General features: G+C 35.8%; 1 protein-coding gene across 1 annotated transcript; it reads left to right on the forward strand.

Moving 5' to 3' along the window:
- Positions 1-5865: 5865 nt before the first annotated feature.
- Positions 5866-10759, forward strand: LOC125781181 (phosphatidylinositol 3,4,5-trisphosphate 3-phosphatase TPTE2-like). The gene is made up of 7 exons (XM_049464474.1): positions 5866-6868; positions 7168-7343; positions 7484-7524; positions 8623-8720; positions 9688-9783; positions 9884-9954; positions 10191-10759. Exons 2-7 carry the CDS (start codon positions 7294-7296, stop codon positions 10300-10302), a joined length of 468 nt encoding a protein of 155 aa, XP_049320431.1. The 5' UTR covers positions 5866-6868; positions 7168-7293; the 3' UTR covers positions 10303-10759.
- Positions 10760-12960: the final 2201 nt, after the last annotated feature.

A 12960-nucleotide genomic window follows, 5' to 3' on the forward strand; every position in this document is an offset into this window, starting at 1 on the left:
TCATTCAATAAAATGTATTTATAAAAGCTATTGGATAAAAAAACTTTTAACAATAATTTTAGTTTTCTTTGTTTTTTATTGTTCTATGTATTGCTCTTTTATTGCAACTTTAATATTCACTATCATAGGGCACTACCAGTATTTTCAGTTTCCAATGTTAGACTTTTAGACCCTGTGGATGTTTAGTTTCTGTAACAGTAATGCAAGATGATTGACAGGGATTATTTTATTGTTTGTGCATGGAGTTTCTGTAGGTTCACATGTGCTGTAGGTACCAAATGTGTAGCACCTCGAACTATCAAAATATGTTACTGTGCCTGTTTAATTTTTTGAGACCAGAAAGTTATTTCTGTGGCGAGAGGTCATGAGATCTTGGGGAAAAGGGAAAAGAAAGAAGAAAAAAAGGAAGAAATAGGGAGACACTTAAATCAGGCCCTCAAACCCACATTTACATTTTTTGTAACAAATAAATAGAAAACACAGACACAAGCAATAACAATGAAAAAAAAAACACTTATTTAGAAAGCAATTTACAAAGCTTTGATCTGCTCTCCCTCTCCTCTCCTCCTCTTTACATCCTGGAAGCCTCTTTCTGCTGATCTTCCTCTTTCGGGTGGGGATGGAGACGGTGGAGTGGCAAGTGCTGCTGCTTGAGCTCCAGGACACTGAAGATGCTGGGTCTTCGGGGACTGGGCCTGAATTTACAGAAGAGAAAGATCTGTAGATTTACTTTCACATAGTTACTGTATTCCTTTAATAGTTTATCCAAATAAGAAGATCTACAGTTCTCCATATTTCATACATTTGTCTCATTAACATACACTGCTTTTAGCTTGTATGGGATCCTGGGCAAACCCCTGATTCAGCACTTCTCTCATACCATTTTATACACTGCCTGTATTTGTAATTAATGCACTAAACTAGAAATGTCAAAAAAGTAACCAAATAAATAACTTTACTGCAGGATACACACTATAATGATGAAATAATAGAATTAGTAAAACAACTATTTTTTTTAAACAAGCAAGCCTGGATGAAAATGTTCAGAACAGAGAATTAAGAATGACAAGTATTTAAAATTAAGTACAGATACAGTCCAGCATTCATTCTGACAGGTGACTTTAATTTAGTTTTAGTCTTTTGTTTGTCACACTTTAGTCATTTAGTCAACAAAACATTTTAGCCTAGTCTAGTCAAATAAAAAGTATGTATTACATTTATGTTTTTACTGTTTTAGATGTGTATTATTTATTGCTAATATTTATTAAAACACCAGCTTTTAAGTTTTGTTTCATTTAAATTAAGCACAAGCTATTTAAAACAAGGTGTATGTATGGACATATTGACAATTTAAAGAACAACTCCCAGGTTCAGATGATGCAAAAATGAAAGACAACTAAAACTGAGATAAAATGGCAATACTGCTAATTGACATTCTTAAAACTACATTTCATTTTAACAGTTTCTCAACTAGAATCTCTCCTTTACTCACAGCTAAATTGGTGTACTCTCATTATATATATGTATATGATATATGTGTGTGTGTGTGTGTGTGTGTGTGTGTATATATAATAAAATAGCATTTTAAAATCTAAGAACTTGCTGACAAATATGATTCATCTTTATTCTGAAGTGCTCAGAATAGCAGAGGACTGACAGCTTAGGTACCATACTAATGCATACATAACTACATAGGTAGTTAGTTATCTATATTGTAATAAGTTGTTCACAGTCATTACATTGCAAAAAACTAAATCTTAGCAAGTGAAATTATCTAAATTTAAGGCAATAAATCTTATTTTCTTCTCTGATAAGACTTTTTGTCTTACTAAGCATGGTGTAAGTGTTAGATTATTTTGCTTATTTTAGGGATAATTATCTTAATCATTCTTACTTAGAATTTGTACCTTATTTTAAGTAATTTGACCTTAAATTAAGCACAATTAAGCAGCAATCAAGTTATTCTGATTCTTGTGTCCATAAACAGTGACTTTTTTTGCTTGATTTAGGTGTTACTTCACTCATTTTGAGACTTTGCCATTGCTTTTTTGTAAGAAATCTTACTAAGAAAATTTTGCTTACCCGATTGGCAGATTTGTTTAGTGTAAACTGCACTGTGAAGTTTTAAATTAAGGGATGAAATTAGTCCCCCTGTGTTAAAAAAAAAAGCTTCTTTTACCCGGTGAAAATAGTCACACTTCCATTACATTATGCTAACATTACTTTGTTTTAAAGCAACTGACCTATAAAGATAGTGAGCCAAATTTAGGTCGAGCCAAGTTTATGAAACTACACACTTTTACTGCAGTACAGATTTACACTCTCTGCTAAATAATCCATCTCAAAAGCAGAAAAAACGTACTTTATACTGGGAGGCTATATCGTTAAATATAGGGAGTATAGGGAATGTTTTCTTCTGATTTTGAGCTGGACTTTTTAGCAGGGTCAACATTACTGGCTTTCAGGAGCCTAATCTTTAAATTCTTAACAATTAGCTATATTGTAGCGAAGCTGCTTTTATATTCTGTTCACTGTGAATTCACTGTTCTGTTCTGTGCTGGGCTTGTGATTGGGGTAGGGGGAGGGGCAGAGCAGGAAAGCACGCGCGTGTGTGTGTGAAGGGAGAGAGAGAGAGAGAAGAGCTGCCCGTGAGTGTGTGCTGAGAGTGAGAGCTAGAGTTAACCAGTTAGCACTAGCCTTTTGTTATTTTTCGTAGTGATGGGCATAACAGCTGTTTTAGATGAACTGATCCATTAGAATAAGTTTACTAAAAAGATGGGAGACGGAAAGGTCTCCCGTTTTTTTTTTACAAGTGTTGTAAAAATATATATAAATAACAAATATTGAAATATGTAACTAAATGTTGGGTTTATTATACGATATATATATATATATATATATATATATATATATATAAATCACATTACAAATAACATAATACAAAAATAAGTATGAACTTCTGCAACATAGATATTACATTAAGAGCAAAATTAACATAAAAAAATTACATTCAGAAGAAAGTATCAACTTCAATGTGCAATCAAATTGAAAATAAATAGCGTAACTGTAGTGCAACACAAAAGGTCAAGAAACTAAAATAAATACATATAAATAAAACAAAGACACATCCATACGCTCACTGTAGTGGGTGCAGAACAAATTAAATCCAAACAGGATCATCATGATAACGGTGGCCTTATGCCCTTTACTTCAGAAACTTTGTCTATTGGTTATGAATATGCTTGTTATACAACTATTATTACTAATAGTAATAATATTATAAAAAAATAACCACGATAACAATATACGTTATTATTACTATTACCAGGCCTCAACTTTGTTTTTCTTTCTCGAGAGCGCCAGCCCTGATAACAGTTCAGTGAGTGACCGAATCACTGAGTGAACGAGAGCACCAGCCCTGGTAACAGTTCAGTGAGTGAAGGAATCACTGAGCATTGAGCAAGTTTCCTCGCAATTAGAGTCTCCGCCACCAGATTCGCCGGTGATTCAGTGATTCACAGACCACACAGCAGTTCCCCTGCCGGCCTGTGGGGTCGCTGCTGAGCTTAACTACTGAACTGAGAAATTAACGAATCAGCTGGGGAAGTGATTGGATTCAGTTCGTTCACTCAAATGATTCGTTCATTCGAACGAATCGTTCATGAACGACACAACACTCATTTTTCGGCGTGGTTTCGGCCTACAGCAACCTGTGTTCTAAGTTAAGTCAATAAAGCGACTTAAACTGCCTACTCGGTCCTTCTTCAGAGTCCAGGCGGACGCTACAATATATTTAAAACCCCTTCAGTCCAGTAACAGCTGTGTTTATTTGTTTTTTAAAGTCACTGGTTAGCACTGGTTGATCTCAGTTCATAATATTGCAGCAAATATCCAGCACAACAAACCCAGCTTTAAACCCAAACCATCGCTGTATAAACAGAGACAGAGGAGAAGTTTTCTTTCAGAAACAGCGAGGGTTACCTGCGTGTTTACTAATCCGTTACTCGTTCGTGCTGGCGTTAAGATCATTTGCACGTTAGGTGGATTTACAGGGCTAACGTGTATTTATCTTATTAATCTTTAGTGATAGCAGGAAAGCTATATGAGCAATGAAAGCTATATGAGTCTCGTGGCTCGAGTTTATGGGGCGTTTGGGGACAGTAGAACCAAAACAGCTTAGCTATGTAAGTTAGTTTGCTAACTTACGGAGCTACTTCATGACGCAGATTAGTCCATTCATCATTAAATTATCATACAGTGCAAAGAACAAATGCTGTGTTCAGATGATGTGGTAAACTATTCATCTACATGTTGTTCTTTCTTAGCTATTCATGTGATTTTCTCTATCATTAACAGGGTGGTGAGCTTCCTGAGGGCTTTGAGGATAGTTATCCTGGTGCGTGTCTTTCGTCTGGCCTCTCAGAAGAAAGATCTGGAGAAGGTCACTACAAGAAAGGTGAGGATCTAAATGGGTGCTGGCCATCATTCTTTTATTTTAATTAAATTATATCAATTATTCATATAGATTCTAATGAAATGTTAAACTTAATTACAGTTTGATTATTTCATCATGATTCAGAGAGAATTAAATAAAAAAATTAAACATTTTGATGTATTTAGAAATAGGTTGGAAAATTATTAAAATCCATCAAAACCTTTTAAAATACACCCAAGTTACTGTTTGTATGCTGATTTGTGGCATTTGTGAATCTTGCAGGTATCTGAGAACAAAAGGCGGTAACAAAAAGGATGGATTTGATTTGGATCTCACCTATGTCACAGGTTGGGATGCTTTACCTAATTATGTAATCTTATTTGAATCTAGATTTTCTGCTTATGGTTTGGGATCCAATAGTTAATAATGTTTGTTGCCATGTCTTTTCCCTCACCTGGAAAGCAGGCACTCTACAGAAATCCCATAAAAGTAAGCTTAACAATTAAGAAAATAAAATAAAACTGAAAAGTCTGTAGAAGGCAATTATTTTAGCTGAATTATTGATTTAAACAGATTTTTATGTAACAATGTTACAATTTGCTGTATTTAGGAAGCTGCCATATTTCTGGACACAAAGCATCCCGATCATTACAGAGTTTACAATCTCTGCAGTAAGTTAGATCATATAATATTATATTATATTGCTGGAGACACTCAATAAATGAGTGGTGCTGAGCATAGCTTTGGTCTTGTTTCAGGTCAAAAAGGCTACGATCCACTGTTCTTCCATTACAGAGTGCAACGAGTGATGATTGACGACCATAACGTACCGTCATTAGAGTAAGTAATGAGCAGCACTTTACTCAAATGCTTCTTCTGCCGTTAACGTTGTGTTCCATTTAGCTTTTATGTTGGATGTTGGAGCTGGGAATAACTTCACACCTGAGTCGACAACGTTCTGTTAAAATAACTGTACAAAATATGTCGAAAAAATGTCTTACCCTATAAGTGAAACTTGCACCTGTACATAACTAGCTATTATTGAGGTGTATATGAAGCACTGTGGAACAGGGTCATGAAAAACCTGGAAAAGTCAAGGAACTTGAAAATAGTCATTTTCAGGCCTGGATAAGTTTTGGAAAAAAACAAAAAAAAAAACAAAGTCAAAGTCAAATTTACTCTTTGTGATCTTTGTGTTTCCATTTATTGACTCTGTTTATCGACTCCGTTTATCGACACTGTTTATCGACTGAGAAAAGCTATTTAAAAAATAATTTGATAACTTGATTGGAGTTTCAGATGGAATATAACTGTAAATTCACAGAGAAAAATCTAGGTGTTTAGGCTGTAATTAAGCTCTTGCTCTCTTCCACTCTTTGGGAAGCATATTGGTTATATATGCAAGTAAATTACCAGTAATGGTGACATGAAGGCAACATTTAAACAGATGCATTTAAAAGCTGTTAAAAAATAAAGAATCTACACAATATAGACACAACCTAAACATATTCCATGACAGCCAGATATATGCCAAATTAGTTTATTTAAAAATTGATTCTGTTCAAAGTTTTAAACAGAAGATTCTATATCATGTTTTATGAAAGTGTGAAATACTGTTTACAGGTTAAACATTAGAAATGTTTATCAGTGTTTGAAATGGGCCTGAGCTGATTAATACATCAGTGCAGAGTGAAGTAATTTAGCCCTACATTATGGAGCGCTCAGAATTTGACACATTTTATTATTGAAGATTGTGTCTTAGCATTGCTTAAATAAATGTTTTTTTTTTAATTATTTAAATATATTTAATGTAAATATAGGCCTACTATAATAAGTTTTGATATACATTCCTGTCTACTCTGATGTTTTAATCACGCTATGGTCATTAAAATGTGCTGCGAAAGCATAGAAAAGGCACAGAAAATAATTTAAATTTATAGGTTAACACTATTTGTAATCTACATGTGTATACATATTTTACCCTTGTTTTCTTTTTTTCCAGAGGGAATTATAAAATAAGCTAAAGACTTTCATGTTTACTACAACTTAATTATTAATCATGTACCAGTGTTTTATAGCAAATGTAACCAAAAAATGTCCCACATTATATGTCCCAGGTTATCATTTTTTGCATTGTCAGCGATACCAGACGCACATTCACACACACAATGGAAACATGAACAGCTAGACGTGCTAATGAAACGTAAAATACTACTGCTTTTACTGCTGTTGATGTTTGGTGCAGCCATCTTGCGTTCTGAACTTGTGGGTTTATTCCAGTTGAAATGTTCTACTTAGAACTTGGAAATTTCCAGTTCTGATTTCCTACTTCAGATGGAATGCAGTATAAGGATTCACATTAGAGCTCGACCCAACCTGCCCCATACACTGTCATTTTGAGCCAAAGCCCGAATTAAACCTGACCTTTTTTGAGTAAGTAGAGCATTAAAACTGAGCTTTTAAAAAACATTTTCGTTCTGTTTAGAATGAGTGAAGAATGAATGAGACCTATTATTTAAGAAAAATATTATTAATTATTAGGAACAGATCTCCAAAAGATTATAACATGAACAATGCAAACAATGATCCAAAGGCCTAAACATTAGGCTACAACAATGTCTGAATGACTTTCCTCTAATCTAGTATAATATAACATGGTTTAAGAAAAGAAAATAAATTCTTTTATAATTTTATTTATATTTTTTTTCCCATTTTCTCCCCAATTTACACAGCCAACCCACTCGTTAGGACTCCCCCTATCACTAGTAATGCCCCAACACACCAGGAGGATGAAGTCTAGCACACTCTTTCTCCGATACATGTGAAGTCAGCCACCGCTTCTTTTCGAGCTGCTGCTGATGCAGCATTGCCAAGCAGCCAGCACATTTGGAGGAAAGCGCAGCGGCAGGTGAAGTGTGTAATATGGACAGTGTGCACTTTGCACTTGTGCAACTTTTTTTTAAAAACAGTTTGATTTGTTTCTGCTATATTTTGATTCATAGCTTTATATAAAATGAAAATAACTTATAACTATATTATTTTCTTTAGCCCGAGGAACCTGAGGAAAGTGGTGGGAAATCTCGAGCCAGGTCAGACCTTGGGTTGGGTTTGGGCAGAGAACCTAAGCTCTTATTCACATATTGAACTTTGTGTTATTGTGTTCTCAGTGACATGTTGAACTACACTGCCAGTTTGAGGGAATGTCATTGCCATCCACTGCAAAGGAGGCAAAGGTGATGCTGAGGTTTTCACTGATTTAAAGACATCATCAATGTTTTCTATATGTATTTGATTTGATTTTTAGGTTAACCCATCACCATAGTTGTTCAGCTGAATGTCTAAAGCCATATCCAAACTGGATTCACTTATTCATTTTAGCTGAGGAGGTTTTTTTTTCACGGGTACGATGGTGTGTACATGGTTGATTGACAGCGTTTAGTTTGAGAGTGCGCAGGTACTGTATTTCTCCTGAGGTGAGGTGAATGTGTATGTATATATTCAGTGTGTCAGAACTGCTCCTTTAGTTTCTGCTGTGCTCAGTTGAAGACTGAGACCAAGTAGTTAAACATACAGCTCTGGGGAAAAAAATGGTTTTCATGCATCTTGGCATGTTCTCCTCCACCAGTCTTACACACTGCTTTTGGATAAGTTTATGCCATTCCTGGTGCAAAAATTCAAGCAGTTCAGTTCAGTTTGGTTTGATGGCTTGAGATTATCCATCTTCCTCTTGATTATATTCCAGAGGTTTTCAATGAGATTTTTAAGTGGTTTCTTTTTTTCCCAGAGCTGTATGTCTGCACTCTCCTACAAAAGTATTGAAACACTGAGGCCAATTGATTTTTTTTTTCTTCTGCTCTAGTGAAAACATTTTGGTGTAACAAAAATATAATTTAAAGGTGAATATTGAAGACAAATTGGTAAGTTCGGACAAAAGCTGAATTGTTGACCTTTTGTCTCCTATTCATCTTTTAATGTCAAACCCAATTTGTTTTCAGTCTAAAGCAGAAATAAAGAAATGAGACTGACTTATCAAGTACTTTTGGGGGGCAGTGTATGTTTAGGGGCTGTTTCCTGTGTAGTTCCAATTAAAATCTGCAGTCAGTCTGCTCCTTTCAGAGTGACTGCACTGTTATGTGTATTGGTTATGTAATTTAATGCTCCTGGGCATTGCTGTGTTTGTTGTGCAGGTGTGGGAAAGGGCAATGGCAGTGATCTGAAGGTGCGGATCATAGTGAAAAGAGAGCAGGTGTTCCAGTGTGTCTGTGCCACGCAGACGAACTGTAGGGTAAGCTAACTTTTAAAGGTTTTCTACAGTATAAAACTGTATTTACTTCCTCATAGTCAAATGACAAGAGTAGTTTCAGTACAAAAAAGTGAAAAACTGTGAACCTTAAACACAGTGGTTTCCTAATTAAAACCAGAGCTATATGGCACATCCAGAACAGACATGTGAAGTGGGCTAATCCCACAACCCCTAAATGATTTAGTAGTTTAGGGTGATTTCACACCTACTTTTTTTATTTGTCAAAATAAACTGTTCATATTTACGTGTAGTGCTGTTTGTTTGGACATGGATGAGTACAGTAATCACAACTGCAATGAGACTGCTGAGAACTGTTGGTCTGAACTCTGAATTGGTTGGTTTGTGATGAGAACATGATCTGACCTTGATCCAACCCATCTGTCAAGCATACTCAGTTTTAAGATGTGGAGTCAGTCAAATGAACACATGCCACCTCTGCTGTTGTTCCATGTTAAACTGCACAGAAATCGGTTTACTTTCTTGCTCCCAGCCAAGACAGCTCTGACCAACAACCAAAGAGATTACAAAGATTGTTGTGACTCATTTTGGTGAGCTTGAATTTTATCCTCTGTTAAAACAACAAACAATGAGGGAAATGCTCCAAGAGAATCTGGTCCAAGAATTACCTGACTTGGACCAGAGCAAACAAACTATAGTGTGAAAAAACAGCCTTACATACACTATTAAAAGATTTTGTACATACATACACTAGTGAAAGCGTTTGTGAATCGGTATCATCTTAACCCCAAATCATATTTTAAATATGTACTAAAGAACAACTTTTAAATATTCAATAAGCTCATAATATTGAACCTTTAAAGACAGTGGCAGCCCACTAAAACATAAATCACATTGTAATTGTTGGGAAAGGTCTTTCAGATGTTTGTCTTATGTTCCTTTGTGTTTATTTTACTGTTCGCTCATATACTGTGTTCTCATATTTTACCAGCTGTTCCCAGATACTGAAAACAATGCCGTGGTGATCAGCTTTCAGGAAGGGCCAGTGGTTTGTGGTGATGTTAAGGTCATGTTTGAATCCAGGGCTGTAAGTTCCCAATCTATTGTAACGTAAGAATGATTTTATGGACATCGTTTTTTCCAGTTGTTTGGCAAAATGTTTTTTCTCTATTGTTCTCTATGCCCAGGGTCTTCCAAAGGGGTATGAGGACTATCCTTTCTATTTCTGGTTCAACACTTCATTTGTGGAGAACAACAGGTGAGGTTTTTGCTGTCCATTGTCCTCAGAAGCAGACACTGGCTTTGTTTACCTACCAGACCACTCTGGTTTTAGATTTTATATATAAAAATGCCAGGCCACTTAATTCATTAATTAGAATATTTTGATATTTTGTCCCCTCTCAGTTTAGTAAACATTACTGCTTTCAATGTAAAAGGAAAAATCATATGGACTGCTGCTTGAATGCAATCTATAATGCTTTGGTCCCAAAACAGGCTCTATCTGTCAAGGGAGGAACTGGACAACCCACGTAAGTCCAAAACCTGGGACATCTACAAGGAGGACTTTGGTGTGACCGTGTCTTTCAGTGACCCTGCACTTATGTAGCAGACGACACTTGCTTGTGTATCTCAACTAAAACCCTTAAGCCCTGCACAAGGTCTAAATCTTTGCTCTAATGTAGGTTTTCACACACTTATAAAAGGTGAGTGATGTTTAGGGATTGGATTCGGGCATATTGTGCCCCTAAAGCTATAGCTATAGCTATATAACCTCAACTTTATGTCCATCCCCCATCTTCACTGTAAGAGCTTTTTACTCAGCCGTGCATACATCACAATATTATGCATTTGTTTGTCAAATGTTTTTTTGTCTTTAAATGAAGACAAATGTTTGTGTCAGTTTAGCATATTATGGTTCCAAAATGTAAATCTTACTCTTTAAGCTTGAGTGTACATCAAATAAAGCAATCGAGGCTGCCACTGTGAAATGGTCAATGGTTATGTGTGCAGAAACATTTTTTTGTAGTACACATGTATTGAAATAAATACTAATGTCTCTGTAACACTTGTCTGTCTCTTTTTTGAATTAACAACTGATCTGGGTTGCTGAATTTCTGCAATTGTTTTTAAGGATAGATCTTAGTGACTTGTTTTTTTAGAAGTAAAAAGTCTGGTCTTACAGGTGGGCATGCAACTCTAAACTCTTTAGAATCAGCAGTTTTAGAGGTGACCTTTTTCAGAAGCGCTGTCAGTGCCATTCTCATATAAAAGGCTTAAAATCAAATCTCAAATGTGCAGCTTTTATAATAGTAAATAAAATAATGTACTATGTAATTGTGTAGAACACAAACTGTATAAACACAAAATTTAATTCTAGAATTGATATACACTATCTGCTGCTGTCAGTATCAAAAATCAGAGGGAAAATATTAAACTGGGGATTCACAAAAATGCTTTTTCTTAAGTTCTTAAGTTTATACTTAACTTAAGAGGTCTGTTTTGGTTATTTTTCTTAATGTTTATTTTGTACCAAAAAAAATGGAATAATAATATACCTTTTATGATACACTCACATTTCAGTGCTTGGTTTGACTCTGTTTTTTTATTTTCCTAATGTTTTACAGCCTTTTTTGCCCAATTATAAACACTCTTCTTGTAAAAGTTATCCAGACATAGGTAAAAATAAAAAATAAAAAAAAACAACAACAGTTGAACTATAAAGTATTGAAAGACTAGGATACTAAAAGCCAGTAATGTTAGCCCTGCTTTATTTGTCTCACTATCTTTATATATCAGTTGCTTTAAACATTATAATGTTAAGCATAATTTTATATATAAATTTAAATAGAACAAAACATAAATGTTGTTTGAATAAACGTTAGCAATAAATAATCTCAAAATAACACATCTAAAATACAGCAGACTAATAGTTGAGCTGCCTTTCATTGAGCTGAGAGAAAATTAAGTGTGCTGTTCAATTTCCAACGTTAAGAAATGGGTTAGACAAGCTATACTAATGCACCATCCATCATCTCATCAGCTGTGACTTTTGGAAGACTTTTGGAAGAAACCAAAGTCAATGGACGGGGGGGGATGGATGGGGGGAGGATGTCTGAGATTTAATATAACAATATTATTTTAATATAACTGTTCATAGTTAATTATTATACTTACTCTGAATTACATAAGAGTGCTAGTAAAAAATATATATAAAAATATGTATATATATATATATATATTAACATTTCGGGCACCGTACCCCCACACCTAGTTTTGAATGGTCGTGTCTCCCCTGATTCAGTCAGTAAGAACAAGACGGTCGCCCTTTTCTTCGGGATGTTCAGGGAGTTTGCAGGAGGTGTAATTTATGGGGAACAATCATTAATGTTGGGTTAAATAATCTAGTGTTTTTTCACTCTGGTGCTGAAGGTCCGCTGCGCTGCTCTTTACTGTTTTCATTAAAAGCCCCTCAGTCTTAAAACAGCGGCAGTAAAACAGGTGGAGCGGTGGGCCTTCAGCAGCAGTAGTGAAAGCAGCCGGTGTGGAGTGGAGCAGCGCGAAGGGAGCTCTTTCAGTCCCGGTGAGTAATTTAGCTAGCTGGCTCTCGGCGAAGCGCGGTCTTATTATAATACTTAACTACAGCGTGGTGAAACTATTTAAACTGAAGCGTGTTAATGGCGAATAACGCTGTAAGATAGCTAAGGCTAGCGAGCTACGGTGGAGCTGGCTAAGCTAATTAGCTTAGCCAGCTCCACCGTAGCTCGCTAGCCTTAGCTTCAGTTAGCCCGATTACCTGCAGCAGCTGCCCGTTCAGAAAAAAAAAAACCCACAACCAGCGCTGTTTAAGAGCTGCTTTACGAGCTTCTCTCCCAGCATAGGGTGTGTTTTTCTCAATCAGCAGCTGCTTTTAAACCACGCTGTTGTTTAGTAATAAGATCGCGCTTCACCGAGAGTTGAAACAGCCAGTTAAATTACCTAACAGGGCTGAAAGAGCTCCTCTCGGTACTCCGGTCTAAATGAACCCAAACACCTTTGGTTTATTTAGATTTAAGTTCTCTATAGACAAAAAACGAAATAAAAAAAAATAAATAAATAAAAAACAATAAAATAAGGGGGCGCAGTCTGCGCATGCGCCAGATTTTGCGGCCGCGCGTGCGCAGTAGACCGATTTTTTTGCGGTCGTCTGCGCATGCGCGGCCGCAAAATCTGGCGCATGCGCAGTAGACCGCAAAAAATCGGTCTACTGCGCATGCGCCAGATTTTG

The sequence above is a fragment of the Astyanax mexicanus genome, chromosome 15 (genome assembly GCF_023375975.1).
Source record: "Astyanax mexicanus isolate ESR-SI-001 chromosome 15, AstMex3_surface, whole genome shotgun sequence".
Classification (NCBI taxonomy): Eukaryota; Metazoa; Chordata; class Actinopteri; order Characiformes; family Acestrorhamphidae; genus Astyanax; species Astyanax mexicanus.